The following is a 15,799-nucleotide window of genomic DNA, read 5'->3' on the forward strand; positions in this document are numbered from 1 at the left end:
TTGGTCTCTTTTCCCAGGCAACCATCAGCAAGACAAGAGGGCTGGGTGTTCAGCTGTGCCAGGGGAGGTTTAAGTTGGAGATTAGAAAGAATTTCTTTGCAGAGAGGGTGCTCAGCCATTGGAATGGGCTGCCCAGGGAAGTGGTGGATTCTCCGTCCCTGGAGGTGTTTAAGGACAGACTGGATGTGGCATCAGTGCCACGGGCTGGGAACCACCGTGGGGTTGGATCAAGGGTTGGACTTGATGATCTCAGAGGTCCCTTCTAACCCAGCTGATTCTGTGATTCTATGATTCTTAAAATACTTCTTGTTGCTGAGAGTGTGTCAGCCTTGCAGTTGTTTTCCAAACATTCTCCCTTGTGCTTTGTGCACGTTCTCCTGGATATTGTTGGGTGTCAGTACCCCAGTGATTCAGTGCTCAGCAAAGCTCTGCCACCCAGTGAGCCACAGAACGCTGCAGCTGTTTTCTCCTCCGTGTTTTTTGGCTGCCTGTCCCTCAAACTTGTTTTTCTTAGAAGTGAAATCTCTGCATGTTGGACTAATTGCTGCGTGCTGGCTTCTGAGATCTTCCAAAGGTGTGGATGTTGGCTGGGAGAAAGGAGGGGGATGGAGGGATTTAGCCAAGAGGCCAAATGGAACATGAATCAGCTGTGCCATGTTGGCCAAGTGTGTCCTGGGGGGCATCAGGCACAGCAGTGAGGAAGGGGATTGTCCTGCTCTGCCCTGCACTGGGGCAGCCTCACCTCGAGGTGTGAGGGTATTTTGGGTGCCAGAATATAAAAAGGATCTAAAGCTGTTGGAGAGTGTCCAGAGGAGGGACACAGGGATGGGGAAGGGTCTGGAGGAGCAGCTGAGGGCACTTGGCTGGTGCAGCTGGAGCAGAGGAGCCCCAGGGCAGAGCTCAGCGGGGGCTGCAGCTCCTCCCGAGGGGCAGCTCCGACCTCTGGGAGCAGGGACAGGACCCAGGGAAGGGCTGGAGCTGGGACAGGGCAGGCTCAGGGTGGATCTCAGCACAAGGTTCTTCCCCCAGAGGGTGGTGGGCACTGCCCAGGCTCCCCAGGGCAGTGGGCACGGCCCCAAGGCTGCCAGAGCTCCAGGAGGGTTTGGACAACGCTCTGAGGGACAGGGGGGAGTGTTGGGGTGTCCTGGGCAGGGCCAGGGCTTGGACTGGGTGATCCTTGGGGGTCCTTCCAGCTCAGGATATTCCATGATTCTCTGAGTGTGCAGCTGAAGTGACACATGGTGCTGTTTGTTCTCTCAGGATCACACCACACATCCATGTTTTCCCCACTCTGTTCCCTTTAAATATGCTGGTGAACAATCCTAATGAGCAACAATGGTCCAGGGACCCCAAAACTATTCTTTCCTTCCACCCTTCTTTCCAAAGCTCACCCAGAGTGACACCAGGTTAGTTCCATTCATTAACTGTTTTCTGCTTCCTACTCTGCTGGGGCCTGATGTTGACATTTCTGGAAACTTTCCTGTGGCCATAATTCACAAAGGAATTGTCCCTAAAAATTCTCTTCCTTAGGAGGAGGTGCTGCTGCTCCCACTTTGCCCTCTCGGGTTGCAGACCCATCTCCTGGTGCTGAGCTGTGCAAGTGCTCCTGTCCCTCCTCTCACATCACAAGAATAACCAGATTTATGGACATTTCCCATTTTTTTTCCCCTTTCTCTTCAAGCCTGAAACAGCAGCTGTGCTGAAACGCACCGTGGAGGCTCTCATGGAGAGAGGAGCTGTGGTGAGGAAGCTGGAAAACCTGGGGGAAAAGGCTCTTCCCTACAAGATCTCCAAGCACTCGGAGCGCCACAGGAGAGGATGGTGAGTGGGAGGTGTCTCCTTCAAACCCTTCAGCTGCTGCTCCTTTAAAATCCACACAAATGACTCGGATTTGGTCTTTCTTGTGCTTTTTGGGAGTACACCTGGAACCTGTGTGATCCCAGCAAGGTGCTGTGTGGCTGTTGGTGGCTCTGTGTGTTCTGCTTGGGGTATTTTGTGTCATTTATTCCGTGTGGTGTCAGTTTTTTGTTAGTTTTCAGTCCCTGTGTTGTCGTAGCCCCGATCCCAGGGCTGCAGAATTCCTTTCTCCAACACAAACATCATTACTTTGCTGTGTCATTTTTCACACAACTATTTTCCAAACTACTCAGGCTGTTTACTGATAAAATTTGAACTTAATCTGCTGTTGCTGATTGGCAGGAAGGGTTCTTTTTCTCTCCTGTTTAGTAATAACCACGTGTGCCCTGGGAAACTTGGATGTGCTTCCGATACGGATTTCATTTCTGATGCCCTTGGAATCGTGGAATTCTGGAATGGTTTGGGTTGGAAGGGATTTTAAAGCTCATCCAGCACAATCATCTGCTTTGTCTGTAGGCTCAGACTAAAGTTGGAATCACAAAATGGTTTGGGTTGGGAGGGATTTTAAGGATCATCCATCCCACCCCCTGCCACGGACAGGGACACCTTCCACCAGCCCAGGTTGCTCCAAGCCCCATCCAACCTGGCCTTGGACACTTCCAGGGATCCAAGGGCAGCCACAGCTTCTCTGGGAATTCCATTCCAGTCCTTCCCCACCCTCACAGGGAGGGATTCCTTCCCAGTATCCCATCTAACCCTGTCCTCTGGCAGTTTGAAGCCATTCCCTGTGTCCTGTCCCTCCATCCCTTGTCCCCAGTCCCTCTCCAGTTCTCCTGGAGCCCCTTTAGGCCCTGGAAAGGGCTCTCAGCTCTCCCTGGATCCTTCTCTTCTCCAGGTGAACCCCCCCAGCTCTCCCAGCCCCACCTCAGGACATTCCAGGTGTGGTTTATGGGAAGCCCAACAAATGTGAATTATTGTGAGGAAGGTGCCGTGGGTCCCACCCTCTGCTCAGGCTGCTTTTGCTCCTGGAGGGAAGCGGTGCTGCCTCTCCCAAGGACTGAGGAGTGTTGCTAAGCAACTGCTGTGCCTGTGGTAATCAAAAGAACAATTAGCAACAGGCTCCTCCTTGTCCCTGTCATTGGGCTGTGTGTGAGGAGCAGCTCGGCCAACCTGTGTTGGGTTCCAAAATATCATCTCTGCAGACAGAAATTGGAGTGGTCTCTGCAGAAGGCCTTGGGGAACAGAAGCTGGGAAAACCCCTCTTCCCTGACCTCATCTCTGGGGATTCTCCCTGCCTTCTTCAGCAGGATGTAAAGAAACTCCTTACATGATGTTATCACAGGCCCTGCCCAGAGAATCCACGTCCTGGTCTCCTCAGACCTCTGCCTAAAACCCATCGTGTTCCCCCCTTGCATGTGCACACTTGTAACCCTTTGCACATGGACATCCAATACCTAATCCCCCTGTAAATCCCCCAAGATAAAATAGGGTTTTTCCCATGAGGTAATTCCTAAGACCCCCAAAATGCATTAACCTGGGTTTTCCCCTTTACCTCATCCTTGTGAAACCCCCCAATTTTAATACCATGAATACCTAAACCCCCTGTTAAATATGTAAACCCTGAACCCTTTAAAAATGAGCTTGTGAGTCCAAATAAATGGTTCCAGTGTCTCTTCTCCCTGGGGTCGTGATGGCTTTATTGACCTCCTTGGGGTCGTGAGGGCTTTATTGACCTCTGCAAACCTGCTGAGGTGACTCCAGGGGTAAAACCCTAAATCCTTCTTGGAGCATCTCCCCCTGGGGCACTCGGGGTGTCACTGCCTCCCCAGAGGACCTGCTGGTTCTCCTGGGGAGCTACCAGTGGAGCACACTCAGAGAGGGCAGGAGATCTCCACCACGGGCCTGTTCCTTCAGCCTGGAGGAGAAAAGGCTCCAGGGAGCCCTCGGAGCCCTTTCCAGGAGCCTCTAAAAAGGAGGGAGAGGAGGGACTTTTGTACAAGGGCTTGGAGCAACAGGACAAGGAGGAATGGATTTCAACTGCCAGAGAGCAGGGTTAGATGGGATATTGGGAAGGAATTCTTGGCTGGGACGTAATTCCCAGAGAAGCTGCGGCTGCCCCTGGAGCCCTGGAAGTGCCCAAGGACAGGTTGGAGCAACCTGAGCTAGTGGAAGGTGTCCCTGTCCATGGCAGGGGGTGGCACTGGATGATCCTTAAAATCCCTTCCAACCCAAACCATCCTGTGACTCTACTCCAGGCCCTGGTGTTGGGCCAGGACTGTCCTGCACTCCAGCTCCTGGTGTCCTTCAAAACAGGGCTTGATCCTGCCAGTTCTGTATTTTAAGATGTGAAGTCTTGTTGTGTACACATGGGAGCTGATAAAAATTCTTGTTCCAAGGCAGAATTACTAATTTCCTCATCCTTCTGTTGGAGTCGAAGCAATTTATAAACATTCGAGTCTTTTCCAAGCTTTTCCAAAGGGCTTCCTCGGAGCGAGGAGCTGGTGTGGCCCTCCTTGTACAAACAGGGAGCTGAGCCAGAGGGGTGAAGTTCCACTAATTTTAGGGGCTGAAGCTGAGACTTTGGATGACAGTTTCTGGCTTGGGTGGCATCAGGTTTTGGGTTCTTCCACAGGGAAACCAGGCCAGGAGAAGAAAATAAGGAGCGTTGTGAGGATATGGGGCAGGGATGAACAGGAGCCGTTTCTCCAGGGGATCTTTGGGACATGGAAAGTAGCTCAGCTCATTCCCTGCAGCAGATGAACTACTTAATAAACACTGTGTGAGGGGATCATGGAATCTTGGAATGTCCTGGGTTGGGAGGGACCTTAAAACTCATCCAGTTCCACCAGCCCAGGTTGCTCCAAGCTCTGTCCAACCTCTGCTCCTCCTCACACCTCCCAGCTCCAGTGTCCCTAAATATTTATCACCCCTTGGCATCCTCTTTATTTCAATATTCCCCAAATATTCCCCAGATATCCCCCAAATTTCCTGGGCTCTTGAAAGGGAGAAGTGATTGAGAGAGGGGGCTGCAGGGAATAGTTATTTGGAGAACTCCAAATAACTTTTATTTGGAGAACTTGAATTCCAGACACACAAAATCCTCCAAGGGGAAGCAGGAGCAGTGTCAGGACCCGGGAATGCACACTGGAGTGGGGAGAGTCCAGCTCAGTGTGCAGGTGAGGTGGATTCCTGGAACACCCTCCAGGGTTTTATGTGGTCTGGGGAAGAAGATACTCAGGATATTCAACATTAGCCATCAACAGGAAGTGAAAAATCACTTCCTTGATCCACTTTTATAAAATCAGTCAGTTCTACTTCACAGACCTGTAAAAAATTATATTTTTCTTTTAACAGGACAAAGTTATAAAGGAAATAAACAACTTTTCAAGGTAAAAATAGCTGAATATCCACCTGTACTTACTAAAAATTCCTGAAGCCTTTTCTCCTTCACAGCCCATTTCTACTCCTGCTGATGTTCCATTTTTTGGGAATTGCTGTCGAGGGGTCCAGGGGGTCCATCAGTACTGAGTGTGTCACCTTTTCCTCAGTCTGGGCTTTTTCTGAATTAACTTCAAGGGTTTCTGTGAGAATTCAAATTACACCACGTGTCTTGGGGGGGGGAGGGTGTTAAATCTTCCCAAGCTTTTTCATTTTTTGGTCACTTGGTTTTTAAAATACTTTGAAGTTGATTATTATTATTATTAATAATTAGTTTTGTAACTCTTAGCAGAGCTTTAACTAGTTTATTTTCCACCAGGATGGAGATAGTTGGAGACTTGGGATGTACATTGAATCTGTTATTTCCTTGGATCTCCTGGCTGGTGAATTATATGAAAATCAATGCAATTACATGGAAATTAATGGAATTAAATTGAGCAACCTGCTCCAGTGGAAGGTTCCCTGCCCATGGCAGGGGGGTTGGGCCTGGATGAGCTTTTTAAGGTCCAACCCAAACCATTCCAGGATTTTAAGTGAGGCAAAGCTTCCTGCTGGACTTAGCCAGGTTTGGGGGTTGTTTTTGGTGATCAGTAAAGAGTTAAACTGGAAAATACATATTCTGAAGTGCAAGGGAGGGGAGTTGTCTCCTAAATAAAGTGCTTTTTTTCCTCCTCTTGAGTCCTGTGGTGCCTTAGCATCATCTCTCTCAGATCCAGGGCATTACAAGCACGTTCCAAATTTAAGGATATCCAAGAGAGACTTGACAGAGAAGGAGAATTTTCCTGCCAATTGCTGTGTAAAGCTGAGATTTTTCCAAGGCTGCCCTGGGGAATTGTGGCCCAAAGCTGTCACTGGAAGGAGCACTTTTACTCTCTTGAAAACACCTCAGATCATACAAACAATTGACTTTTTTTTTTTCTCCTCAGGAAATTCCCCTCCCTGAGCAGGTGCTGCATGTGCAGCATGTTAAAAGAAGTTGATTTTTTTACTAATAAATTTAAGCACGGATATTAAAATAAATGTAGGTCTTTTCAATGCATCTCTTTGGGCAGAAAACACCCTCTTTTTTCTTTTTCTTTTTTTTGTTTTGGAGACCTAATATTGGCAGCTTTTGCATTTAGGTAATAATGGAAATAATCTTGCAGGAATTGTGTGAATGTGGCTCAAGTATCAAACTTTGAAATCACTGGTTTACTGATATTTAAACTGAAGCTGAATTAGCTGCTAATTCGTATTTAAGGTGTTCATTGCCACAGTAGAACATTAATATTTTGTTTTTAAGGTGTGATTGGAGTAGGAAAATTATAACAAATACTCTTCACCTCGTAGGTGAATCAAATGTGACAGGGACACCCGGGTTCCAGCGTGGGTTGGGTATGGAAATTTAATTTATTTGCCCATCTCCCTGTCCCTGAAACACCTTTGCAGGAATGTAAGCAAGGATTACAAATCCCTCTCTCCTAATGGGCAGCAGATTTGTGCCAAGTATTTGTTTTACTCGCCACTACTTGTTATTAACGACTTGCAGTTAAATTGCTTTTAACACCTTTGGATTGCAAACATTGCATTATTGTACCGGGAGGTGCTTCTTTCTGGCACAAACAAAGGTGGGCCCATTTAAATAAGGTGTGGATTCGTTCAAGGAATGTTAAATAGGATTCCCCCCCCCTTCCTTTGGGAAGGTCAGGGCTCAAAGCTTTGGCAGAGCAGGAATCTGTGATGGGGGCTTTGAGGAGAAGGAAGGGGTCAGGTGGAGCTGGGTTGGAATATTGGGGGGGTTTTGAATCTGAGAGTTGTTGATTTTTTTTTTTTGATAGTGATTTTTTTATCCCCCCTGTGATGTGGTTTTCATTCCTGTTTTTGTTATCCTTGTTGGGAAAAGGTGATTTCCACCAGCCTGGTGGAGTCTGTGGATTGATGGAGCATCCTGGCCTTTCCCTTCTCCTTAGTTCTGGGGGTGTGTGATTCCCCCTAGAAATCTCCCTGGAGAACAGCAATGGTTTTAAACCTTTCTCCCCACATTTTTATCGTTTCATTTACTTCATTTTATTAAGTTATTTACCTGTTTACTTATAGGAAGTGTCCCAGGCCAGGTTGGACAGGTCTTGGAGCAACCTGGGCCAGTGGAAGGTGTCCCTGCCCATGGCAGGGGGTGGCACTGGATGATCTTCCAGGTCCCTTCCAACCCAAACCATTGTGGGATTCCTTGATTTACAATTTATCCAGCTAAACTCTGCATAATCCTGATTGTTCACAACAATTTCCATGTTCTATTTGCCAGTTTTTCGCTGCCTTGCTGTTCCTTTTTTTCCCCCCTTTCAGACCCGAGTTTGAAAAGGTGGCAGTTTGCTTTTGTTTCTTGCTTGCTTTGTCTGTTAATCTTTGTGTTTTGCTGTTCACTCCCAGTTATCTCATCAGCCCACTTGTTCTCCCAAACAACCAAACTCGGGTCTTACTTTTGTCCTTGCTGAATTTGTATTTTTGGGAGCTTTATCTTTACATGTGCCAGGGGGAGATTTTCTGCAGGAGGTCGGGGGAGAATTCCAGGGGCTGCTGAGGAACAAGAGCCCAGGAGGCAGAAAATCCAGGTTGCTGTTTCAGGTGTGCTCTGGACTTGTGTGGTGGAACCAGGGCAGGTTCACATGAGAGATCAGAAACAATTTCTCCCTGCAGGAGTTGGTCAGGCCTTGGAATAAGTGTCCCAGAGAGGTGGTGGAGTCCCTGGGTCTGGGAGTGTCCCAGAGGTGTCTGGATGTGGCCCTTGGGGACATGGATTAGGGGTGATCCTGGTGCTGCTGGGATCATGGATGGTCCTGAAGGTCTCTTCCAACCTTGATCCTGTGGTTCCATGGGAATGGCAGGGCAAGGAAGTCCTTTCCCAAGGATGATTAACTCAGCCTGGCTTCCAGGCCCCGCAGCACCATCAGCACCAGCCTCCCCTCTGCCACAGTGGCTGTCCTGGCCTTCCCAAAAATGCCTCCCAGCTCCCCAGGGTGGTTGAGGCTCTGAGATGATTTCACCATCCCATGGGAACACCTCGTGTTTTGCCTTTATTCCGTGCTGTGGGACTTCATTGCTTTGCCAAAGTTCCTGCTCGTGTATCTCATTTTTTGAGGCCTCAGTGGCCTCATCCAGAAGGAACAGATTGTTATTCAGGGGAATATTGCAGTAATTAGGCATGGAATTATGGAATGGCTTGGGTTGGGAGGGATCTTGAAGGTCATTTAGCTCCAACCCCCTGCCATGGGCAGGGTCACCTTCCACTATCCCAGGTTGCTCCAACCTGGCCTTCAGCACTTCCAGGGATGGGGAGACCACAAATCTCTGGGCACCACGAAGGCATTTGACTGTTTTGGAGACATATCCATGTAAATTATGTTACATGTTCAAACTTCTCCTCTTTCCATAAAGTCTCTGAGCTTAGGAACTGCCCTTGCACAATTTACCTTTAAACAAGCAGCTCGGGGCAGAATGAAACGTTCCACGTGGACAGGAGATGCTGGAGTGTCCTCTGATCCATCCACCTGGATACAATTTTATTGACTTTATTCCTGAGCCTGAAATAATAGTTCCCTGTCAGGATTGTTCTCTGGAGCGTTGACAAGTTTTAACAAAACCCTCCTCTCCACCCCCTTGGTGAAAACAAACTATTGCAGAGTTTAAAGGACTTTATCCTACAGATACCAACATGTTTGGCTTTGCTCAGATAAAACCTCTTGATGATTTTCATGGTTATTGAAGACCAAAGAGTAGCAAAGAAAAACAGATTAAAGGGGTGCAACTTTTCCTTTCTTAATAGCACCAAATGGAATTTATAGTTAATGCACAGCCTGTTTCTGCTCAGATTTCAGAACATCTTGAGTTGTTTCAGCAAAAAGGGGTTCTGGGTCTGTGTTGCACTTGGATGAGAACAAAACCAGCTGGAATCTTTGTGGATTATGCACACTGGGAGTATTTTCTGCTCAATTGATTGTCTCCTTCCACTAGATGGGGCTTTCACCATTGATGAGTTGAACCATTACTTTTCCTTCAAATTCTTTCCTCCACATGCTCGTACTTTTAAGACTGGATGTGCCTCAAGTAGCAGAACTGTAAAATATTTGTTTTGTTGTTGGTTTTTTTTTTCCCTCCACCTTACCCGTGGAAGTGCAGTTTGGAATTCTGGTGCTCTTCAGAGGCACTGAGCAAAGTCTGTGGTGTGGAGGCTCCTGTGTCATTCTGTGATCACTAAATCCTTGTGCCAGCACCTTGGCCAAGTGTGATGGCCACTCCAACAGTGGTGGGGTGGGAATGAGTCACCATTTTGGGGGTGTGAAACTGTTTTACAGGAAGCAGAGAAGTGGCAGAAGCACAGTGAAAACTGGCTGTGGAACTTCATTCACCCCGTTCAGCACCATCTTTCAAACTCCAAATGCTGCCCTTGAGCATCACTTTGTTTTCAAAGGCTCCAAATAGGTCAGGGAAGTTTTTCCTCTTTTTACAGTCTAACAGTTTTTTTTTTTTTTTTAAATTTTAACTTTCTTTTTTTTAATTCTTCTTCATTTAGTTTTTTTTTTAGCTCCGTGCCACAGGCTGAGGGCAGAGGGGCTGGAAAGTGGCCCAGTGGGAAAGGCCCAGGGGGTGCTGGTGAGAGTGGCTGGACACGAGCCTGGGTGTGCCCAGGGGGGCAAGAGGCCAATGGAACCTGGGCTGGATCAGGGATAGTGTAGGCACAGCCCAGGGCAGGGATTGTCCCCTGTGCTGGCACTGCTGAGGGACCTCCAGGGCTGTGTCCAGTTCTGGAACCTCATGGAAGAGAGACATGGAGGGGCTGGAGCGTGTGCAGGGAAGGGAACGGAGCTGGGAAGGGGCTGGAGCAGCAGGAGGGGCTGAGGGAGCTGGGGGGGCTCAGCCTGGAGAAAAGGAGGCTCAGGGGGGACCTTCTGGCTCTGCAACCCCCTGACAGGAGGGGGGAGCTGGGGAGGTCGGGCTCTGCTGCCAGGGAACAAGGGACAGGAGGAGAGGGAACGGCCTCCAGCTGTGCCAGGGGAGGCTCAGGTTGGACAGGAGGAGGAATTTGCTGCTGGAAAGGGTGGTGAGGCCTTGGCAGGGGCTGCCCAGGGAGGTTTGGAGTGCCCAGCCCTGGAGGTGTCCCAGGAAGGCCTGGATGTGACACTCAGTGCTCTGGGCTGGGGGGCAAGGTGGGCATCGGGCGCAGGGGGCACTGGATGACCTTGGAGCTCTTTTCCACCTCAGTAATTCTGTGAGAATATCTTGCCATTATTTAATTAGCTTAATAATTCTCTGTCTCAAATTTGGCAAATGAGATTGCTGCAGGCTGGGGATGGTAAAATGTTTTTTTTTCCCCCCAAGTACTTGCTCACTGTGGATTTATTGGCATCATTGCTGTGGCACAGTCTGGTCATTAATGCCCAGCTTTTGAGCTTGATCTGGAGCTTCCCAAGTGCTGTCCTGGTGATTTTGAAGGATTTCCATCCACATATTTTTCTAAAAAGCTAAAAGTAAGACATTTCCTAGTCCTTCCAGCCACCAAATGATAATCCTGAGCATGGACTTGCCTTTGTGCCCTGCTGAGGAGGAGGAGGAGCTGCCACAAGAGTTGAGCAGAGAGGCAAAGAACCCCATTTCAGTGGTGCTAAGATGAAATGAGCCTTTGGGACGCTAAAACAACTTCATTTATATAGGATGAACTTAATGAGAACAAATATTGAGCTGTTCCAGCACCAAGGGGGTGGTTTGCTCCAGGTGATTTCCCGTTTCCCTGCTCTGCGTTTCACCTCCACGTGTTCCTCAGAACGTGTTCTTTACTTCACATCTTCCACCTTCTCGAGGGAAGAAGACATTTTTGGGACCACAAGGCCTCTCCCAAGCCCACCACATCTGCCATTCCCCCCTCAGCTCCCCGAGCTGACCGAGTTGGATTCCAGGAGGATTCCAAAGCGAATTTTGATGCGGGTTCTTTGAAGTTCTACACTGTCCATTTGAAAGCAACACATTTCAGTGTCCTTAGGACTCAAGGTTCATTCAAGCAGTTTCTGGCTTGAATATATAAAAATGATAAATGAAACCTGCCTTTTTTTCCCCCTTTTTTTTTAAAATTTCAATTCTATGCAAAGGCACGTCCTCCTTTCTTTGAGGCCATATTATATTTGATGATTTTTTTTTTCACTTAATGCATTGTTTTAATACATTCCACCCTGCTCTCCTGCATTTAAATCATCCTTCTGTTTGCAGCCAAGCAGGAGGACAAAAATAACTGTGGTCTCATAGTGAATCAGTGGAATTTTCCTGCATTTCTCCCCTGGTGACTCCTAGAGAGTGTAAATGCTTTTGCATTTCTCTCTGCAAGAATGAGGTGGTTTCCCTCCTGCATTCCTGTATTTTTCCCTGTCTTTAGGTCTCCCTGGGATTTGGTTTTGTTTACTACACAAGCAGTTGTGTACTGGGTCATCATCAGCCTGAAATTAAGGTTTGAGGGTGGGGTAAAAAAACCCCCACGGCCTCGGGAGGGTCGATTTAAATGTGGATATCTGGGGGGGGAGAGGGTTTCAGATCTCCCTGGGGATTGCATTGTCCATTGTGTTTCCTTATTATTTTTGCAGCCCTTCGTTTCTTCTCCTCCTTTAATGCAGAAACACTAATTTTTCCCTCTGTTTTTGGGGTTGTTTTGTTGGTTTTTATTTTTTTGGCCGAGGAAGGCAATCGTTGCTCTCTAACGGCTCTGCTGTTTTTTGAAGCTGCAGTTTTGTCTCCTCAGATAAAATACCTTTTTTTTCTGCCGAGGAGTCAGAAAGATCTGCGGGAACAGCCCCCCCTCCCCCCCCCCCCCCCCCCCCCTCCTCCTTGGGTTATCAACAGTGCGTCAGTGGAAATTTCCACCCCTCGCTAATGGCAGAGAAAGCACAAACTTGCAAAGCAGCCTTTGGTGGTGGGGGGGTGTGGGATAAAAAACACACAACTCTTGCTGTTTTAGGAGCACACAATGAAAAGCAGCAGCCGAGGGGGGCGAGAAATCGGGTTCGGTTTTGGGGCTGAAAGGATGCGGCGAAGAGCGGGAACGGGAATGCCGTCGGTGCTCTGGGAAGGGGACGGGGCAGGAGGTTCTCCCCCCATCCTCCTTTCTTGGGAGAGGGATCTGGAGGCTGCTTCCCAAGGTGTCATCTGCTAAATTTACCATTTGGAGCTTTTAATGGCTTTCCCAGAAAACCCGAGCTGCCCTTTGTGAGGGCTGGGCGTCCTTCCGACGTTGCCGTGCTGGGATTCCCGACGGATTGTCCAGGCTGGTTCTCCCAAAACTCTTAACCAGGCGACATTCCTCCATCCTGGAGACCAGGAGGCAGCAGGTAGTTCAGGTCTCCAAATGTACAATCCTGGAGACCAGGAGGCAGTGGGTAGTTCAGGTTTCCAAATATACGAGGCCGGATTTTGTTCCCTGTGGAAGCGCGGGAGGATCTGCAAGGAGGACCGAGCCCACCAGAATTCCTCCAAATCCTTAAGGCCAGTTATCCCTGGAGCTCGGTGGCCCTGGAATGCAGGGCTGGCAGGACCTGGCACTGGTCCCTTGGCTCTGGTCACAGCCAGATGGGCAACTCTTCTGGAGGAGTCATTGCCTCAGTGTGGGCTGCAGGAAGGGGTTTTTTGCCATCTTACCCCTCACATCCAAGAATTCCGGACCTTCTGGAAAGCTCAATTGTGGCTGCTCACGTGTAAGAGCCTCGGGATCAGGGGGCCTGGCTGAGGAAAAGCATCTCCACTGTGTTTTCTGAGGTGGACCCACCCCAGTGCAGTAACCCAGGACACGGTGCCTGAGTCACTTCTGACCCTCTGGGTGGGATATTTTGGATGGAACACGTTAAGAGGGATGAAAATTAACTCAGTTCAGTGGGAAGGACACGAGGGTGTCGAGTTCACGACCCCACCTCCTGGATTTCCTGCTCAGGCTCCCAGTTCAGCTTCTGGTCTTGGGGACTTGCCCTCCCAGATGACCTTTGTGAAGGTGGACTGTGATGATCCTGTTACAGGTGACTTGGTTCAAATCTGTAACTCTTGCAGAACAAACTCCTCTCTGTCAGGTCCACCTTTGAAATCAAGCTGGGATGTTTGATCCTGCTTGAGGAATAAAACTTCATTTCAAGGACAGCACTTTCAGGCCAGGGGATGCTTCCTGGAGAGGTGTCCTTGGAGAATCCTGGAGTCCACGAAAGGTTTGGGCTGGAAGTGACCATAAAGATCATCCAGTTCCAACCCTGGACACCTTCCACCAGCCCAGGTTGCTCCAAGCCCTGTCCAACCTGGCCTTGGACACTTCCAGGGATCCAGGGGCAGCCACAGCTTCTCTGGGCAACCTGTGTCAGGGCCTCCCCACCCTCCCAGCCAGGAATTCCTTCCCAATATCCCATCTAACCCTGCCCTCTGGCAGTGGGAAGCCATTCCCTGTTGTCCTGTCACTCCAGGGCCTTGGAAATAATCTCTCTCCGTCTTCCCTGGAGCTCCTTCAGGCCCTGCAAGGCCACAATCAGGTCACCCCAAAGCTTCTCTTCTCCAGGCTGAACAATCCCAGCTCTCCCAACCTTTCCTCTCAGCAGAGCTGCTCCAGCCCTGGGATCCTCTTGGTGGCCCTGGCCATCCCTCCTCCCTTGAAATGTTGTGAATGAACCAGCAGAGCTGGGGAATGGCTTCACACTGACACAGAGTAAGTTTAGATTGAATATTAAGAATTAATTCTTCCCTGTGAGGGTGGGGAGGCCCTGGCCCAGGTTGCCCAGAGAAGCTGTGGCTGCCCCTGGATCCCTGGAAGTGTCCAAGGCCAGGTTGGACGGGGCTTGGAGCAACCTGGGCTGGTGGAAGGTGTCCCTGCCCATGGCAGGGGTGGCACTGGATGGGCTTTGAGGTCCTTCCAACCTGAACCATTGTGGGACTCTGTGATGTTTTGCACTCTGCAGGATTCCTGCCCTGAGTCACTGATCACTGGCAGGAGCAGTAGATATGATGCTGCTTCTGAAGGAGCTGCAGTTCTTCAGCAAAGGAATTTATTGTGGAAATACAGTGAAAGAACCACACCAGGAGGGACTGAGGGCACTTGGCTGGTGCAGCTGGAGCAGAGCAGCCCCAGGGCAGAGCTCAGCAGGGGCTGCAGCTCCTCCTGAGGGGCAGCTCCGACCTCTGGGAGCAGGGACAGGACCCAGGGAAGGGCTGGAGCTGGGACAGGGCAGGCTCAGGGTGGATCTCAGGAAAAGGTTCTTCCCCCAGAGGGTGCTGGGCACTGACCAGGCTCCCCAGGGCAGTGGGCACGGCCCCAAGGCTGCCAGAGCTCCAGGAGGGTTTGGACAACGCTCTGAGGGACAGGGGGGAGTGTTGGGGTGTCCTGGGCAGGGCCAGGGCTTGGACTGGATGAACCTTGGGGGTCCTCTCAGCTCAGGCTGAATCCATGATGAACAAAGAAGAGTTCAATTGAACTTTTCATCTTTGAAATCAAGACAACAACAAGCTTTCACAGAATCACAGAATCAGCTGGGTAGGAAGGGACCTCTGAGATCATCAAGTTCATTTCCAACCACTCCAGTACCACAATATAAAAAAAAATAAACTAGAAAACCTAATTTAGGAAATCCCATCGAACAGTTTCTTGAATTCAAGCCGTTATTTTGTGTTTCTCTCACTGCAGGTATTTTTTGATAGACTTGGAGGCCCCCCCTTCGATTGTCTCGGCCATGACGGAGCATCTGGGACGGGACATTGATGTCATCAGGCAGGGCTTTGTCAAGCACCCCCTGGCAAAGCCAGAGGAATGCCCTGGAATGGTCCCAGTCAACTATGAAGACAAACTAAGCGGCAGGAAGAAGTGACTCTCCCAGATGTTTGGAACCTTTTTTTAAAAAGTGGGTTATTCCCACTTTGGAAAACGATTTTGGTAACTCAGGTCCCAAATAATCCCTTCTGCCCGTGTGATGTGTGTGGTAGAGTCACTCTCTGGAGTTATTGTAACAATTGAGGGGTTCTTTTTGTTGCAAATAATTTAAATAGCCCTTAATCTCCCTGCTTATCTGGATCTTTGACAGCTCTGAAAATTGATTTACTTTCCTCTTCCAGCGTTAAGTTGATAATGAAGATTTATCCATCAGCAGGATGCTAAAAATAGCATTCTTTTCCAGAGATTATTCAGAATATGTGTATTTACATAAGAGATTAAGAAGTCTACAGTGTAAATATAGCAGGGGAGGATGTGATTTGTTGGGGGCTTTTTTTTTTTCTTTTGGCTTGTTTTTTGGGAGGGGAATAAAAGCGTGATTAAAAATAAAACTTGACTCATTTTTTTTTAAAAGCAGAAAAGGTACAAGATAAAAAAATAACTTCCAGTGCCAAAAGACACATCAGAGTCCTTTAAGGCAATAACTTTGTTCGTAGTACAGGTAAGAAAAATTCTTCTCTCTAGAAACTTCCAGGGGGCAACTTGGAGACTAATCCTGACTTAGATGACCAGGAGAATGAAAAGTGCTTTATTTTA

The 15,799-nt window shown here is 48.8% G+C and overlaps 1 protein-coding gene across 1 annotated transcript in view; it reads left to right on the plus strand.

Annotated features, from left to right (window-relative positions):
- The window catches only part of MRPS6 (mitochondrial ribosomal protein S6), a 47,042-nt gene extending 31,448 nt beyond the window's left edge, over positions 1-15,594 (plus strand). The window contains exons 2-3 of the mRNA XM_027634481.1: positions 1,682-1,821; positions 14,960-15,594. Coding sequence (XP_027490282.1) covers positions 1,682-1,821; positions 14,960-15,140 — 321 coding nt within the window. The 3' untranslated portion in view covers positions 15,141-15,594. The remainder of the gene's footprint in view (positions 1-1,681; positions 1,822-14,959) is intronic.
- Positions 15,595-15,799: the final 205 nt, after the last annotated feature.

The sequence above is a fragment of the Corapipo altera genome, unplaced genomic scaffold, assembly GCF_003945725.1.
Source record: "Corapipo altera isolate COAL_440 unplaced genomic scaffold, ASM394572v1 0, whole genome shotgun sequence".
Taxonomy (NCBI): domain Eukaryota; kingdom Metazoa; phylum Chordata; class Aves; order Passeriformes; family Pipridae; genus Corapipo; species Corapipo altera.